This window comes from Lissotriton helveticus, chromosome 8 (genome assembly GCF_964261635.1).
Source record: "Lissotriton helveticus chromosome 8, aLisHel1.1, whole genome shotgun sequence".
NCBI lineage: Eukaryota > Metazoa > Chordata > Amphibia > Caudata > Salamandridae > Lissotriton > Lissotriton helveticus.
The window spans coordinates 77,623,710-77,641,866 of NC_136069.1; the positions used below are offsets into that span (position 1 = coordinate 77,623,710).

The following is an 18,157-nucleotide window of genomic DNA, read 5'->3' on the forward strand; positions in this document are numbered from 1 at the left end:
ACTATCGCTGGAAGACTGTACAATGGCAGGGATGTTTTTACCTCTACCTGGAAAAAGTTCATTGCATTGCGGTATTGGGTCTAGCCGATGAGATGCAAGGCATGCGTTAATAATCTGCATTTTAATCTAGTTATTTTATTTTTGACCGAGTGCAGGCTTGCGCTGTATTTGGCGCCGGGGCTGGCAGTTAGCATGCCAGGGTTACCTGTTGCTGCTGCAACTGACTTTGGTGTAGACTCTATACTGGTGGGCAGGTAGGATGTTAGTGGGGATCACGGCCATGCCGAACGGAAAGAACAAGAGTTCTGAGCTATATCACTGGAAGAGGGTCACCAAGAAGGAAAGTCCAAAGGTAATGTTTCTTATTTTACTTCGACACGTTTTTACTCATTTTAACATTAGACGAGTACACCAGTATATAGTCTCAAATATATAATGATAAGGACAGAGAAACCGGTTCCAACTTGAACTCTAGTTACATTATCCATCTGAAAGCTAAATTTAAGAACAACTTTGAAGCAACTATAATGGAAAGTCTGTGTAACTGCCAACAATTTGTGACCAAAAAGAGGTAGAATATTTTAGGCTTTGAAGCCACTAATTAAAATAATTATGACATTATTGCAAGTTACATAAAATGGCCTCTTTCTCAAAGATGACCTTGCAGGCAACGACATACATAACATTGGGAGCCAGATCAGGGGAAATTCCTCTGTTACTTACCTGTACTCTTCATTAACCTTAGTTCGTCTCATCTTCGTCGTAGCCATTACAAATGAGGTAGTGGATATTACTGGTTAGTAAACGGGGCATTACTTTATGTCCCTCGTCCTCATACCAGCCATTGCAAAGTAGGTATACCAAAACTGAAGTCCTTTGACTAACAAAAAACTAATGACATTAAGCAATCTTAACTATGCAACACCCACATTTTTTAATGCATGTACAAGACCAAACAAAAGTGCATAATATCACCAATTATAATGCAGAATTCAAAATACCCATCCCCATATTCAATTGTAAGTAGGAGACAGTATCCAGGCAATAATGCTTTACAAAATTATGTTCTGACACCCAAGTAGCTGCCCTACAAAACTCCTGAATCAATACTCCCTGCAGTTACTTTCAGGAAGTGTCCTTCTCTCTTGTAGACCTCCTCTGAATCAGAAGACCTCTAGGTTTACCCCTGAGCTCTCTGGGAGACAGAATTGACCTTAGGAACAAAAGTAGGATTTGTTTTTAGAATAATACCATCTTACATAAACCTAATGATAGGAAGATAACATCTTAAAGCCCCCAACTCACCAATCCTATGAATGGATGTTATAACTGCCAAAAAAAGAACCTTGAACGATAGAAATGTCAAGTCCACAGTCCAAAGGCTCAAAAGGAGGAGACTGCAAGGCCATCAACACTGAAAAAAGGCCCCATGCCGGAGAGACAGGACTAATTACAGGTTTCACCGCTAAAAAGCTCTTGAAAAGTGTAGGGATTTCGAGAATCCATTAAAGAGGTCAGCTCAGAGAATTCCCTGAAAGCTTTCATAGCAAACCATTGAGAACTTAGAGTTGAGATAGAAAGGTTCAGATGAAAGCCATCAAACTAAAAGGTGCAGAAGGCTCACGAGAACACCACATGTTAAAAGACTACACTACCAGCGTTTTGAGTAAGAATTTAACATATAAGGTCTTCTAGAATCCCGAAAACCCCCTACCAAGGAAGAGGATAGACTCTTTGCTAATATGTTGGACTTCACTTTCAAACCAACAGTGTACGTTGGAGCCAGAAAGTTTGAGAGGTGAAGAAAGCTTTGAAAGTACCCAGGGCAGAAGACAAGTCAGGGATTTCAGCAGAGAGAACCAGGATGTCCGTGGCCGATCCGGGACCAGCAAAATCAGCTCTACTCTTTCTGGAGCTTAGGGAGAATCCTCTGTATCAATGGCAATCTGGAGCAGAATATGCAAAGGAGGGTATTGTTCTTCATTGCAAACTGATCCAGATGGGGTTTCCAGAAACGTATGCTAATTCTTTGGAATGTCATTCTGGATAATAGGAGACCTTGTGTAGATGAAAATAAATTACTGTTCAGGTTGTCGACTACCACATTGTCTACTCCCTTGCTGCGGACTGCTGACATATTCAACAAAATCTTCTCTGTCCAAGAACCAAACTGAGCCACTATCATATTGAGACTTTTTGGACCGAGTGCTCGTCTGGTGATTTATGTAAGAAAATGCAACAGTGTTGTCCATCTTTATCAATACATTCTTCAAATTCATAATGTGTTGGAAATGCTTGACTGGTTGAAAGATTACCACGAGTCTTCCCAATTCAACAATTTGTAACTTTCCAGTAATGACTATTTGAACTGACTGGTCCTGTCCTACAGGTTCGCTCCTCAACCGAAACCGCTGGCATTCGTTGTCTTGAATAGTGGGGGCTCTTGGTGTATTCTCATTTCCCTGGAAGATTGTGGGTATCCAACTGCCAAAGCAAGCTGTCTTTCAGCTCTGAGGTTAGAGGAACTATTTTGTGCAAGGAGTCTTTTGTCGTTGACCCCTGACTGTTAAGATGCGGTAGAAGAGGACGTAGATGAAGCTGTGCCCATTGAACTTTAGGAACATATGCTGCCATGTGCCCTGTACTTCCAATCATGGCCTGGCAGGCATCTGTTCCCTTGATAAGAACTCAGGCAGTGTAGATTGAAGACAAGGAATCCTTTGCTATGGCAAAATCACTTTCCAAGATCCATCCAAAGCTGAGCCCCTATAAACACCAGGTCCTTCAAAAGAAAGCTGTCACTTTGGACTCTTGAGCAGGAGATCCAAACTGGTAGTGGTTGCTTGTGTCCGCTCCAAAAACAGACGGATTTTATTCATAGTTGTGGCATTGTCAAAGTAAGGGAATACAGGGATCTCGAAAACATAAAGATGTTTACAATTGATGGCATCATTTTCGTAAAAAAACTTGGGGCTGACCTCAGTCTGTCGGGGAGGACTTTGAATTGCTAATGTTGATCTTCACCACAAACCTCAAGAACTTGTGATGAGTCTTCGCAATCCACACATTGGAATACGCATCCTCGAGATCTAGGATTATGGAGAAAATGATTGTCAGGAATTAGAGTAATATCCCTCTGCCCGGTTTCCATCTTGATTGTGATATTCTTAATGAAAGTGCTGCGGTTCTTTAAATTGATTACCAAATGATTGTCCCCCAATCCCTTCAGGACTAGAAAGACAATGGAGTATCCCTGCCCCATCTCCTGCTTGAGAACTGGAACAAATTCTCCCTTCATCTGAAGAGCTGGCACTCCCTTCGACAAAGCCTCCTTTTTGGCTGTTTCTTAAGGCAATGGGGTTCGAATGATCGCCCTAGGAAATGGATCCGCCAAAAATGTCACTCCTCGCTGACCACTTGAAGAAAACAAAAATATGCTGTTATATTTTTACACTGAGAAATTCCTCCTCCAATCCATGATGGAAAATCCTTCGTCTTGGGATAGTCAGGAATGCTGATTATTGGTACCCGAGTCCTGCTCCTTTTTCTTGTAGTATTTGAAGAGCGACTTTCGTTGAAATTTGGAGGACTGGCCCTGTTGCCTCCTTGGAGATTGGCAAAAAGAATACTTTGACTTTGAAGAGCTTGAACCTCTACATGACTAATGCTGGACTGATGATGAACACTTTCTTGCCTTAAAATTATGACAAAGCTTATCTTCCAGTTTGGCACCCAATAATCTGGAACTCTGAAATAGCATTTTAAGTGCAATTGCCCTCAGGGCTGTATCAGTGTTCTGGTCTTTGAGGTATAAGTTCCTCCTGACAGCTATGGAAGCTCCACCTGCCAGAGCTGCTGACCTGATAGCATCAAATGAAATGCCAGATAGAAACTCTATTTGGCACTCCATATCTTTCAATAAATGTAGACAATCTGACTCATTCTTAATTGCTAGAGATTTGCTGAATAAACATAATAAATCCAGCTCTCGTGGCAACATGGTTCCTAAAAAAACAGAACTTTTTTCAGTGTAGATTCCACCATTTTATTTGATGGATCTTGTAGAATATTCTCTTCTGCCATAGACGAATGGCATACTAGAACCTCCACCAAGGAAACCAAATGCATGCTGCCTAGTAACATATATAGTGCTCATATTCTCAAGGTGATGATGCTTGCCCATGAATCTTGGTAGCACGATTCTGTCAGGGTCTTTCCATACTTCCTTCCTGATGCCCATGACAAACTGATGAATTGGCAACCCAACATTAGAAGGCTTTTGAAATTGCCTTGGGAGTGACTTATCTGAAGTTCCTGGCTTCATACTTCCCCTCATATGAGCCAATAAACCCATCACCATGTTTCTTGCAATGTACATACCTTTTAAGTCTGAGAAAATGGCAGCTTCATCAGCAGCATCTGGAAGAAGTATGGTCTTTAAAGGCAGCCAAAGTCGAGAGAGAACGCCTTCTAATTCTCTCCTGTTCTTCCTCCCTTCCAGGCCTTTGGTGCTTAGGAGAAGGGAAGTGCCCAGTAGATCGAGATGACAATGAAGGCAATGATGAGTTATGCCTTCTGTTTGCAGAATGCTTGCCCATGGTAACGAAGACACTTACCTGTATTCTTTAAATGCAGAAAAAAGGCGACCATGGTCCCCTTGAAATAAAAAGATGCACATGTGCAGTCCAGATTAATCTCACTGCACATGCACAAACCCTGATTCAACAAGCATGCGTGGAAAAAAGGCAGAAACTCCCTCCGCTGGAAGCATGGCCCCCGGAAGGGTGTTCTTTACTTTGTGATATCACATGGCCCCATCACAGGAAGGGGCATAATAAAGGCCACCCACCAGAAAGGAAGCCCCCAACAACATTTCTCTTGCAGCAACAAATTATGGATGGAATGCTGAATAAATCGAACATTCACCCCTGTCAAGAAATCTGGGTTAAATCCATTGTTCTTTTTCTCACTAAGCCACCCCAATTTGGTCCCAGCCATATGAAAATTAGTCTTGACCCTGCTCCTCATGGGAACAGTCCAGCCCGAACTGCCAAGCCGGGTCCTCCCTGGACCGGAAACAAGCATCCTTAGACCGGTTTCGGGGTATCACCCCTCTTCAGCCAATCTAGCTTGAATCCAGTGACACAGTGAGCAAAGGACCCACATCAGGGCATACCCATCCCACTTAGGGCGAAAAATGTTGCAGCAACAAATTATGGATGGAATGCTGAATAAATCAAACATTCACCCCAGTCAAGAAATCTGGGTTAAATTCATTGTTCTTTTTCTCACTAAGCCACCCCACTTTGGTCCCAGCCATATGAAAATTAGTCTTGACCCTGTTCTTCATGGGAACAGTCCAGCCTGAACTGACAAGCTGGGTCATCCCTGGACCGGAAACAAGCATCCTGGGACCAGTTTCGGAGTATCACCCCTCATCAGCCAGGCTTGCTTGAATCCAGTGGCTCAGCGAGCAAAGGACCCATGTCTGGGCATACCCATCCCACTTAGGGCGCCAAATTGATTTGTTCAGCTTTCCGTTCAGCTTTCCGTTCATCATCTGTTCTTTTTGCATTTGTTGCCCTTAGTGAGAAGGGTATACCCAGACGTGGGTTCTGTGCTCGCTACGCCACCAGGCTGGACCTAAACTGGAATGGCGTAGCATACAAAACAAGCATTGAAAATGCAATAGGTCTCGCAATAACGCGAGTCTGAACTATTAGCATTGTAAATGATTATGCCCTTTATTTTTGCGTTCTGGTTTTTGGAACATAAATAAAAGGCTTTGCCATTTACAAGGCCTATAGCTTAAATTTGCGTTAAAACGAGACCTATTGCATTGCAATGGTGGTGGTGCTGCTGAGTTTTCTCTGAATCTGCACCCACAATCTGCACCCGTGTGTGAGTGGCGTTGCGTGTGTGAGTGGCGTTGCGTGTGTGAATGGTGTTGCGTGTGTGAGTGGCGTTGCGTGTGTGAGTGGCGTTGCGTGTGTCAGTGGCGTTGCGCGTGTCAGTGGCGTTGCGCGTGTCAGTGGCGTTGCGTGTGTGAGTGGCGTTGCGTGTGTGAGTGGCGTTGCGTGTATGAGTGGCGTTGCGTGTGTGAGTGGCGTTGCGTGGCTGAGTGGCGTTGCGTGGCTGAGTGGCGTTGCGTGGCTGAGTGGCGTTGCGTGTGTGAGTGGCGTTGCGTGTGTGAGTGGCGTTGCGTGGGTGAGTGGCGTTGCGTGGGTGAGTGGCGTTGCGTGGGTGAGTGGTGTTGCTTGGATGAGTGGCGTTGCGTGGATGAGTGGGGTTGCGTGGATGAGTATGAGTGGGGTTGCGTGGATGAGTGGCGTTGCGTGTGTGAGTGGTGTTGCTTGGGTGAGTGGCGTTGCGTGGGTGAGTGTGGTGTTGCGTGGATGATAGTGGGCTTGCGTGGGTGTGAGTGGCGTTGTGTGTCTGTAAGTGTTGCTGTGTGGGTGAAAGTGGCACAGAGCCTTTGATGTGACATTTCAGGTGCAGAGCATGAGATTGATGCAAGGAGCAGGCATGGGAAACAAAACCTTCCTGATTTGAGAGACGATAACGGGTGCATATGCATAGGAGGAGAATACAGGTATATGGCATGTGAAGATATCAGGTGGAAAGATTGGGTAGGGAAGATAATAGGTTCAGGGCTTGCAAGGCATGAGTAGAGTAAAGCATGACAAAATGGTGCAAGGCATGAAAAGAAACTAATGCCAGGTGTGGAAATTGAGGAGTAAAAATAACGATACGGCATGAGATGTCCAGCAAGAGAATATAAAATGTGTGCCAAATTCAGGTGGCATGGGTAGGTAATCTAGTTCAAGCAACTGTGATATAAGTGACATCACAGGCTTTGGTGTGCAAGGCTAGCGAAGGGCCGTCACTGATGTAAGGCTTAGGAAGAGAACATAAAACGTCGAAAACAAGGACAGCGAACAAGATAGCTGTCTGACCGTAGCTGATCCGAAAGTTGCCTTGTTTGCTATGATTACAAGTGCAAAGAATGTCCCGAGAAGGTAGGGAGTGCAAGGCATGATACAGGAAATTATGTGTTCCTTAAACCATGGTAATGTAAGCAAACTGATACAAGTTGATCGGCCGGGAAGCGGCCAGGAAACACAAGTACGGCCGGCCACATAATTAGGGGAGGAGAAGCCGCACAGCACACGCTGGGAGAAGCCCTTTGATGTGCTGTGCGGCCGCGATGCGCGCTCTGTGCTGGGGGAGGGGGGAGGGCCATTAGGAACAGGAACAGATGGCCATGAAAGTGTATGGGCCAAATGCGCGTGCCTGTACGTGCACTCGAAGAAAACGCCACGGAAAAAAGCGGTGGTTTGACTATCCGATGGAGCACTTGAATTCTCCCCCATTTCCCATTGCTTCGCAATGGAAAAGGACGAGACCTAAAAAACAATGGCTTTAACCCAGATCTGAGAGAGGGGGTTAATGTTTGATTTGTTTAACATTCCGTCCATTTGTTCTAAGGCCATTTCTCTGCAACACTGCTCCCAAGAAGAGGCAAGTTGCCCCCAGGCCCAGTAGGGGAGGTAGCATTTCCTCATTCAGCCCCACGCCCGAAAGGACCTCCCGCATTCTTATTTCCAGCTTTTAAGGGAAAGCAAAGCAGGAGCCCCATTTATAGCACCCAGGTTGGATGAGTGGTGCTAGCATTCTAGGATGTTCCTGCTTTGTTCCGGTCATCAGGTGACAGCACCTCATTTGTTATGACTGGGACGATGAATTTAGGGGTAATGCCAATACACAAACCAACTAATTTTGATAGAACCAGTTGTACTTGCTTTTTTTCTTCCTAACTATGTAATTGTGTATTTGCTGGCTTGATATCTGTAGAGGGCTTCTCTTCTCAATGTACAGATTACTGTTCTATATTTGATCTAATTGCAGATTTCAGTTTGAGCCCCAGTTCCACTCTGACTAAATTGTATGATGCTGTAAAAAAAAAAATTCTCTGCATCAATTCTCTTATCTGCCAAAATGTAGTAGCATCTACATTTATTCTGCTCTATATTTGAAATGAATGTGTTAATTAAAATGCAGAAAAAACGGAATTGTCTTAAAATCTGTATTATTATTATTAACAACAGTGCTTAATACATATGCTTCGGAAGAAGGAAATGTCAAGTCAGCCTCCCATTGAGGTTCAAGTAGATCTCACAGGGATTGCTTTAAGGGGTGCAATCTCCCTCTGATCTGTTTCCTCGATGCATTACCATAGTTGTCAGCTCTGTAGCCGGCTAACCCCTGGTTCCTTCGCCTGTGGGTTGTAGCACATACTACTACTATCATAACTGCCCATAACCTTGTGCTTTCACATATTTCAAACAAACTTTGAAGCCCTAGAAGGTTGTTTAATTACTTTTGAACATTGTGGGGTTTGGCTGTGGCTCAGATCACAGTGTGTTGTCCTTTGTCTGTTGATGCTCTGGGTGATTCGCCCCCTTTCAACTCTGAAACCAAGCCATGGACACACGTGCATTGGCATGAGCGATCTTAATTGTAATTGGATTTTGGTGAAATAAACACTCTTTCGTTACATAGACCCTTAATTGAAATTTGGGACAAATGAAATCAGCCATTCCCTGATGGAAACCTCTTGCTTTCCTGGCCTGCACAAATGATCCTTTACTGTGCTTTAGTTAAAGAAGGAACAGAGCAACGATTCCCCCACCTCTGAAAGGGCAGAGAGTGTGGGTGTCTCTGGCTCAAACCTCCCTTAACTCAAGAAGGAGTGAATGTCTTAGTCCTTGGCAAAGCTGCTTTTAATAATATCTGTTAAATTGACAGGATCTTCAAGCATGGCCTTTAAAGCGTTTGCATTGATTGATACTGAGGTACCAGATTATTGATGGACAAATCTTGGGCGGAAAATAATGTGATTTCTGTGGTTCTCCAATCTCAAGCCGACCTGGGTAATTCTGTTGACGGTTCAACATTAAAATATGGGCCAATAATTAAATGTAGCGATCCCTTGCAGTTACTGGTCAACCAACATGGAGACATGCTGCCTCTTGAGCTCCAGTTTTTCAATCTGCTGTTGGACTGATGTTGCCTTCATCCTGGAAGGGACTGCCCAAAAGGCCAGGCCCTGCACGCAACCCCTGCTGCACACAGGCCAGGCCCTGCACGCAACCCCTGCTGCGCATGGCCTGGAAATTACGTACATCCATAACTAGCATTGGCATAGCCCATAGGTCTCGCCTTTGGGACCTTGCAAGTGTTTAGCCATGCAACAGTTGATGCTGTTGTATCAATGATATTGTGCTGCATAACTAAATACTTATAAGGGCCCAAAGGTGAGACCTATTGGCTATGCCAAGGCTTGTTTTGTATGCCCTGGGTGAAGATATTTGCATATCGCTATTTCTATTGGTATGACCTCGAGGTGCTAGACAACTAGAAATGGGAAATAGGTTATGAGGGAGGGGAGCCCAGAGTAATATGCTACCTGGAGGAAAAAATAAAGTAACAACATCCTGGAAATAGCAAACAGTTATAGGGAATGCAAGATTAAGTAAAGCATGTGGAATGTAGGCAAGAGAGCCATTTGTTGTAGTTATGGTTTTCAGCAAGTGAGGACGAGTGAGACAGAGACAGACAGACGGAATAGGAGGAAGAGGAGGAAAGAGGGCGGGAAGAGGCCCAGCGGCAGAGCAGCAGAAGTGAACACTGTTGTGCGGAATTAGAGAAAAAGGAATTAGCGCTTCACTGACAATCTCTGTAAAGTGGCGCTATATAAAAAATTGAAATGATACAACACTAGGAATATTAGTAGCTGTTAATGCGCTTCTATGAGCATAAGTAACTCCAGTTTAAAAAAGATTGGAGACCCAATCCAGACCGTGAAAAAGCTGTTAGAAATGTCAGATGGAGGTGGGTGGGTGAACAGGGGGCACCAGAGCAGCAAGGGCCAATGAGACAGCCCCCGAGGGGGAGTCCGCATTCATTTCACCTGGTAAAATCTCATACGGTGGGACGTGGGATTTATCAGGTGCGATTACTAACAGTTATCCAGAGGTTTTTTCTAGATTATGTGGAACAACAGGCAGATACTGGTGCTAACTGGACATTGCACCGCTTACAACTGCGCCCACTGCAGAAACAGGTATTTTTTAACAGGCAGGAATACTGAAAATACAGACAGGGGAGTTTCATTAACTTTATTTGGGCATTGGTCTAAGGAACATTAATACTGATCTAACCGAAACGTTCTATCCCTCTGTGGCAGGATTGTGACGCTGTCTGCAGTGCCCCGTTCTCCGCGGTGTGACGAGCCTCTTCACTCGTCCGTCCAGCACTCACGTCCCCTGAGAGACCTTCTGCCCATTCAACAGGTGTAGGCTTCCGAGAAGCGGGACAGGGGATAAGTACGGCTGTTATTTGTTTGTTCTCCCATTTAGCGCGAACTCCACCCAAGAGGGTTTCTTAGCTCAGAACGGCGCAGGCGGGAACAGCACCGACCTCACCCGTGCGCTGGCACATTGTATTTACTGCAAGGGGCTTCTCACTACCTGAGCAGATCACAACAGACTGCATCAGATTTTCAAAAGTGATGCCCGCTCTCCTTGGAAAATACGTGTGTTGATGTAAGGTAATGCTTCTCTGCTTCTGCCCTTGTTTGGCACATAACAAGGATAAAACGTTACCTTGTCGGTGCTTTTATCAAATAACTGTTCCCCGTGGACGTAAGTAGTGCCTAAGTGTTCGAGGACTTCTCAAAGGCCCGCCCCCCAGGTCAGCTGTTAATGGTATCCTTCTAGCGTGTGCCCACCTCGGAGGGCAATAAAACTTCTGCCGCTTTACAAAACGGAGAGAAGAAAACAAGTAGCAGCGCTGGCAGGGAGTCGGGGGCTGAGCTGAGCAGTGAACACATATCTAAATAAATGTTGCAGCATGATCAGCGGGGCTTAGCAAATTAGCCTCTCTGCTGATGGGTGTGCGCTGGATGAGCATAACCCTAGAATCCTGGAAGGAGACTACAGGGGATGCAGGTCATAGCGCGAACACAGAGGGGGTCATGTAAAGCGCTCCAATACCTTCTGGTTGAGTTCACTCTATATAAAACCACAACACAAGCAAGACAAGCCCGGCCCCCAAAGTGTTGCGCACACGAGCGTGCTTGTGCCCGCCGCGGCGAAAGTGAAAGCACTGCATTTGCTCATATGTTTCCAATTAACACGACTGCGAGATGCTACACGATAATTGGAAACAAATGGCGCTCATGCTCCCTCCTGCAGACCCTAGGCCACAGAACAGAGAAGGCGGGACATGCACCCCCCCTTGGGCCATTTACGTGCTGTCTTTCTTAGCAATTGATAAATTCCAAGCTGACGCACAAGCGTGTGTTTGGAATTTAAAAGCCCTTACGTAATGCCTCGCAGAGCAGCGCATGCGCGCTGGCTCACGCAAGACCTAAAAACAGCTATGACATATACTGGAAAATAAGCACAGTTAAAAAGCAATTCATGATTCTAGCTGAAGCGGAGAACACCACTGAAATTCGCCAGTTGTCAACGCAGACCACATATGCCGCCGCCACTCACAGCGTTCAGCATGCTCCAAACACCTATGTGCAAATCGCTCATGTACACAAAAGCAGTTACTAGGAGAACACCATGGTGAACGATGTGAGTTATGGTGTGTGTGTTTATGAATATTATTGTCGAATTTCAGTGAACACTCATATGGAATCTCAACAGAACAGAATTGAGTATAAATACATGTGAATCTGCAGCGACCATAAGCTCTGCACCACAGGCCACCACTGTAGTGAGTAGAAGGTATGAAAGAAGGCCTGAACCAACAGCATAAGATTACTACTCAAAGCTGTGAGGAAAATGCAGTGGACAAGCTGGATCTGCGCTTTACAGGCATTGGAGACACAGGATTTCCACCAGATATTACTTGACATTCATTGGTGGATAGTAAGGAATCTATCTCAATTGAAATAAGGAGGGGACTGCACATATTTTACAGTAGGGACTTATAGGCTTTAAAAAAAAAAGAAAAATCCAATCGGGACCATATGTCAATCAACGCAGTGCACGCTGCGCATCCTGGTTGTGGGGCTCTGCCAACGTTTTCAGTAGTTAATTCTTGTTTTTCTTGCAAGTTGTCAGTAGAGTGTAACGTGATTGTTTGTTTGTTTTTGCCATTTACAGCCGGCTGTGGACTATGACAATGTGGACCACTGGATTAAGGTGAGTTTAAGTGTCAAACATTGTGTTTGTTTGTGGGTGTACCTATATATATTATGCGGACCTCTTCTTCCTTCCTTCCTTTCCTGCTATTCCATCTCTTTTTGAGGCACCGCCTACTCCCATATCTCATTATCCCTCCCCACCTGTTAGCTCTTCGGACAGTGACAGTTGAGCATGCAGTGCTAACGTTACTTCTAACCACGCGCCAGGATACCCGTAGGGTGGCAGTTTTGGGCTATATAAATTCTCATTCCATTCCATTCCTTTCTCTGGCTCCACCCACACCTAGACTCCAAATTGGTACTTGTGAAATGTTCACGGAGCTTTACCATAGCTGACTTCCAGACAATTTAGGAGGTAAGATACCAATGTGCCCTGCGCAGACATGTATCTGGTTAGATATGTCAATTGATCCTGTGCTCACCTCTTCCAAGCGTCACAGGCAACAAAGTCTTGACCATGTATGAATAGGTAGACACTTGTAATTTTTGATATATCTTTTTCCCACCAGTGAAAATAAATGTTGCCAAATATATTTTTTGGAGCAGATGTAATAATAAACGCAGAATCAGAGATTTATCACTACAGTGCAAAGTTTATATGTCATGTTATCACTATGGTACAGCTCAACTGACTTGGGAAAGCGATGTTTAATGCCTCAAAGATTCTATTCTACAATCACTTTACAAAAAAACCAAAACAACTGAGGCTATACTTTCAAGGGGATGTATGACGTTACAACGCATGCTATTACAACGCATGCCTTTACGACGCAAGTTTTACAACGCAAGTCGTTAGAACGACTTGCGTTGGGGGCGCTGAATAGTGAATAGTTTAATTTACTATTCCATCTCCAGTCCCCGTGGATAGTAGGGAAGGTGTTGGAAACTATTCCCTATCCTAGAGCGCCCCCCAGCGCAAGTCATTGTAAAAGTTGCGTTGTAATGGTTGCGTCGTAAAGGTACTTAGTTGTAACAGTTGCGTTGTAAAGGATGTTCCCCCTTTCAAGGCCACGTTATTGGCATTTTATGTCACTGCACAAATGTAACCCCTTGTACTCCGGTTAGAACTAAATAAATGTGCATGTATAATGAATGTACGGGAAAACAGCAGGATATAAATAATACATGCAGATGCAGACTGTAATATGCTATATATTAGCATTTTTGAGGATTGAGGAGGAAAACCTTATGACCCATTCTAGGATTTGCCTCCTCACATTCAAGAATGGCGTTGATTGATAGCGATATGGCGTTTTCAGCTGCTGCAAGGTGCAAGCAGGCTGCTTTCACCTCACATGTGTGGGTGCCAGTGGATGACGTCACTCCGTCAACAATCTAACCCACTCGGGTGTGAACGGTGAAGCGCCCACCGAAGATCCCTATACCAGTTTATTGGCTCAGAAAAAGCATTGTTTTTGAGCCAATAAACTGGTTTACGGAATAAAAAGGTGACATTACTCATGGAGTCCGCCATGATATTGTCCTACTAATTGATTTTGAGTGTCTGTGCCATTGGCAAATCGTGTTTTGTGCATGGCGGACACCATGAGCACTGTGTTGAGTGCTTCATAATCATAGCTGGCACATTATAGGTGTTTTATGTGTTTGAGCCATAATTATAACACACTTTTTAATTGGGTTTTTTCCCCACTGAATTTCATAAGTTTTGTTATGATGTACTTAATTTTCAACTGCCAGTGCACATGGCATGTCCACCAGGCGACCTACCTCTTGCCTTCTAAGCAAAGCCTAACATTCATTTTAATGTTTAATTTTGCTTGTGTTTTTCTTTTACACACTCTACTTACAAGTCAGCGACAAAATGGTAGTCTTAATTGGCACTTAAAATGGCTGCTGGCTGGTTTTCAATTTGCATGCCGAAGTCAGCGCTTTTTCTCAGGCGTGCCTTATATCTTTCACGCTGCTAGGTACTCCTCACCACTACCCTGTGGTCAGTCACTTTTGGGAGTGGTCCCTCATGGTGTGGAAGCTTTTTTTTTCTCTTCCTTACAGCTCTATACAAGTGAGTCATCCATGACTTGTGAGTTTTAAGATGTCCGAAAAAAAGAAATCGTCCCTAATGACATAGTGCCAATGACATGTGTACAAACATGAACATTTCTTTAACATGATTTACACGTTGTGACTCGCTAGTTTTTGCAGCAGATAAAATCAAAATGTTAAACCGTTAAATCCTGTCTGGCACCATTTTTAAAAGGGATTATCTCACATACAACCGAATGGATTTACACCGAAATTTTTTAAAAAGCTTGACTGCTGAGTGAAGTTATGCTTTCATGCCAAGTTTACTGTTAATCTGTTCAGCGTTCTTTCGACAATATTTCGACAATATTTACTATTGGAGCTTATAATGGAAATACATGCGGGTAGTCCATTCTTTGTAAATTCATAGATGGAATTTATTTAAGTAGTAATCAAGGAGAGCCCCACCAGGAGCAGTCTGTCCTCTGCTCAGCCCATCAGCAACTGACCAAATCATACCAACATTCTAAACTTCAACATTCTAGAATACACACATCCTGGCTGAGCAGCATACTACATCTTTGACCCTTCTTTAGAATGAGAAAGGAGACTTCAAAGAGGCACAGCAAAAGGTTACAATCAAAGCATTAAGTGAATGTATCTTGAAAAGATGTGATAAAGAATACATTTTGAAACATGTAATGAGATGATGACGTGTTTTGAAACATGTAATGAATGAATGATACATTTTGAGACATGTAAAAGAAAAGCACTGAGGAAAGCACTAAAGAATGAAAAATGAAAGAAAAACATGGATAAAGAAGGAACACAACCCTTCTTCCCCTTTTAACAGGGACAACTGATGTGATTAAGATGCGAGTTGTAAAGGGAAGAGTGCTGTAAAGAAAAACAAGTAAAGAAATGAGAGATGAAATTTGCGCAACAATGGTGTTGCAAAAACATGAAGAATAAAGAATTGACATACTAATCGCCACAAGGGCACCCTGGTTGGCCAGACCAGTGTGGGAGTGGCGAGCAGAAATGAAATGGAAATGAACAGTAAGTGCAGGAGAGAGAAAGAAAAAGCATTTTCAAGATATAAGGGAGGAAAATAAATCCACTAGAGAGTGGAAACATTTAAAATCACATACAGGTACCATGTAGGGTGAAAATACAAACTGTCTTAGATTCCATGAAATGGGAATATGTAAAAAGGGTTACGCAGTAGAACGTAATGTAAGAAATAAATAAATAGCGTGTAGGCTATTCTTTGTAAATTCATAGATGGAATTTATTTAAGTAGTAATCAAGGAGAGCCCCACCAGGAGCAATCTGTGCTCTGCTCAGCCCATGCAGCAAATGACCAAATCATACCAACATTCTAAACTTCAACATTCTAAAATACACACATCCTGTCCGAGCAGAATACTACAGAGCTAAACTGGGAAAAGATACACCTTTTCGCCCCCAAAACCTTTTTCCATGGGCAGATCTTCATGAAACTTGAAGTGCCTAAACTTAGCTGACTAGGTTGGTAGTTATAGGTGAATCATATATGATTCTGATCCTCTATAGAAGGCGTCACTGACTAAATATAGCAGACACTTACAGGCTAGGGTTCCAAAGGACATTTTTTTAATATATAAACATCCTCAACTCCAAATCTTCAATTGAGCTGGGCATTCCCATCCCTTAGCAAACTTGGAATGCTCATGTTGAGATGTTACATGTGGGTGACTCATCGGAGTGGGAGTCTCAACCCACGTTGCAGCTTCTGTTAACCTGAGCCAAATTCTGAGTATTATCAAATCATTAAAATATGATGAAACAGCAGATCCCAATGGCCTTCTTCATATACTTTTTAAGTCTGACACTCGCTTTTCGATTCCCACTCAATCCACCATATGCTTGAGCAATTTTGAATTCCTGATTGGCCATCTTCCTGGCAAGGATCCATACTACTCCTAAAATATAAAAAAGGTCATCCCACGTAAGCAACCAATTATAGAATAAATGCTTTGCTTGACGTGTACCAGCTGCTGTGTGTGTCACATGTATGTATACCTACAAACATGTGGAAGCTTAAGTATTATGCTATGGTTTCGCTAAAGGAATTTGGATTTTAGCTGAATCAAACAACTTAATTCAAGTAACTCAAATGCATTTCAGTGGCAGCAGCAACACTACTAACAACATTTTTGTTTATCAATTCTGGTCCAGGACACATTAAAAGTGAAAAAATGCACTCTGTTCGTTTCCTAGAGTAGACCGCTCAATATTATGGTCAGAGTTAGACAGATAGGGGAATTTCTGCCCTGTTATTGAGGGTCATCTGATCCAGCGGCCTATAGAAAATATATCATAAACAACGCTACCCAACTTCATAACCTATAAACAAAATTCTATACTAATTCATGGACCCATTTATAAACCTGACATATTTTGGGCCTACTGAATCAGGTGGTCGGATTAATTCTATATACGCCTAATTTACAAACTATATACAATATTATACATTAGCGGAAAGAATATTGTCATTATAACAAATCCTAACTATTTAAACGACCACCATTGGCGACGTGATCTAGCTAATAGTAACCTACACTTCTGAATAATCAAGACCAGCTTGTTTGTCAAAAGTAAGATTTTATTTACTAAATTATGGTATTTCAATTGATAGTTTTATAAAAGTAATTTATTAGCATTGAAGCAAGCATGTTTGTAAAGAGTCATGAGAAAGATACAAATTAAGTAAGTGAATCAAAGTTTTAAGTAAGTATTTAAAAGTTTAGCATTTCTAAAACCTAAGTCCCTAGCTGAGCTAAATAGATAGAAATTGAAGTAAAGTTCTTTGAGGATTCTTACGTGCTCCACGCAATGTCCGATAGCACTTCACCCTCATCGGAAAGTCAGAAAGCAGCAGCCAGCCCATCCCTAGGGGCATGACTTTTTATACCTTTCTACGCTAACTAAACTACGCAAAGGAAAGTTTTCAGAAATCTTCGACGTCCCATTGGCTGAGAGTGACAAGTGACATGTCACCCACATTTCAAATCTTCCATTAGGTCACTTTTCTTAAGGACCATTGTCTTTTCCGAATGCAACCAGGAGCTTCCTAGGTTTGCAACAAATGTACAATAATGTTCTCGCTGCGTCCATTTGACTTCCGCGGATGCCAAGTTAAGGCTGACAAAATGTTCTTTTTCGACCTTGGCCACGTCCGACAGAATGATGATAGCACGTCAGTTTTTGCTTTGTGAATGCAGCTTTTGACGATCACTTTATTTCAGAATGGGCGTCTCGTGACTTTTGCAGAAGTAAATTTCAGCTTTTAGCAACTCGAGCAAACTAGGCCCAAAAGCAGGCAACTTATGCTTTCTAGTATAAAACAAACATAAGAAAAGTATTAATGTAAGAATAAATGTTGTTTCTGTATCCACCCCAGGTTTTACTAATTAATTAACCCACCCGATTAGTCAAATGTTACCTAGCAAATGCAAACAAATAAAACAGCATTTATATCTACCAGTCTTCATTAATCCATGTGACTTATGTGCACCTAGAATAGTAGAAATGACATCACGCAGACAAGGAAAAGCAAAATAAGCACATGCTTCTTTCAAGTTTGCAGCAGTTAGTAATGACAAAACGAAAACAATAATTTATTTTATTATTTTGCACGAACAAAAAGATGCAACAATTATGCACGTTTATGAGCACACATGTTAGTCCCCCCATGTGTAAAGTTTAATCTAAGTTGTATTAGCACGACATATCACAAATCATTAATATTATTATTCATGTTATGGAAATGTGACTTCGCGAGTTTAAACAAAATTTTGTTTTCTATCTCGCTCCATCAACTCCCTCATCTGGTGATTAACAAATCACCACACCAGCACCCAAAATTTTGGTAATTTTAACTTCCGAGAAAATGATTCAAATTCGTTT

General features: G+C 42.9%; 1 protein-coding gene across 1 annotated transcript in view; it reads left to right on the forward strand.

Moving 5' to 3' along the window:
- Positions 1-18,157, forward strand: part of CCDC191 (coiled-coil domain containing 191) — a 123,043-nt gene continuing 104,886 nt past the window's right edge. Inside the window, exons 1-2 of the mRNA XM_078655904.1 lie at positions 1-352; positions 12,183-12,221. Coding sequence (XP_078512030.1) covers positions 260-352; positions 12,183-12,221 — 132 coding nt within the window. The 5' untranslated portion in view covers positions 1-259. The remainder of the gene's footprint in view (positions 353-12,182; positions 12,222-18,157) is intronic.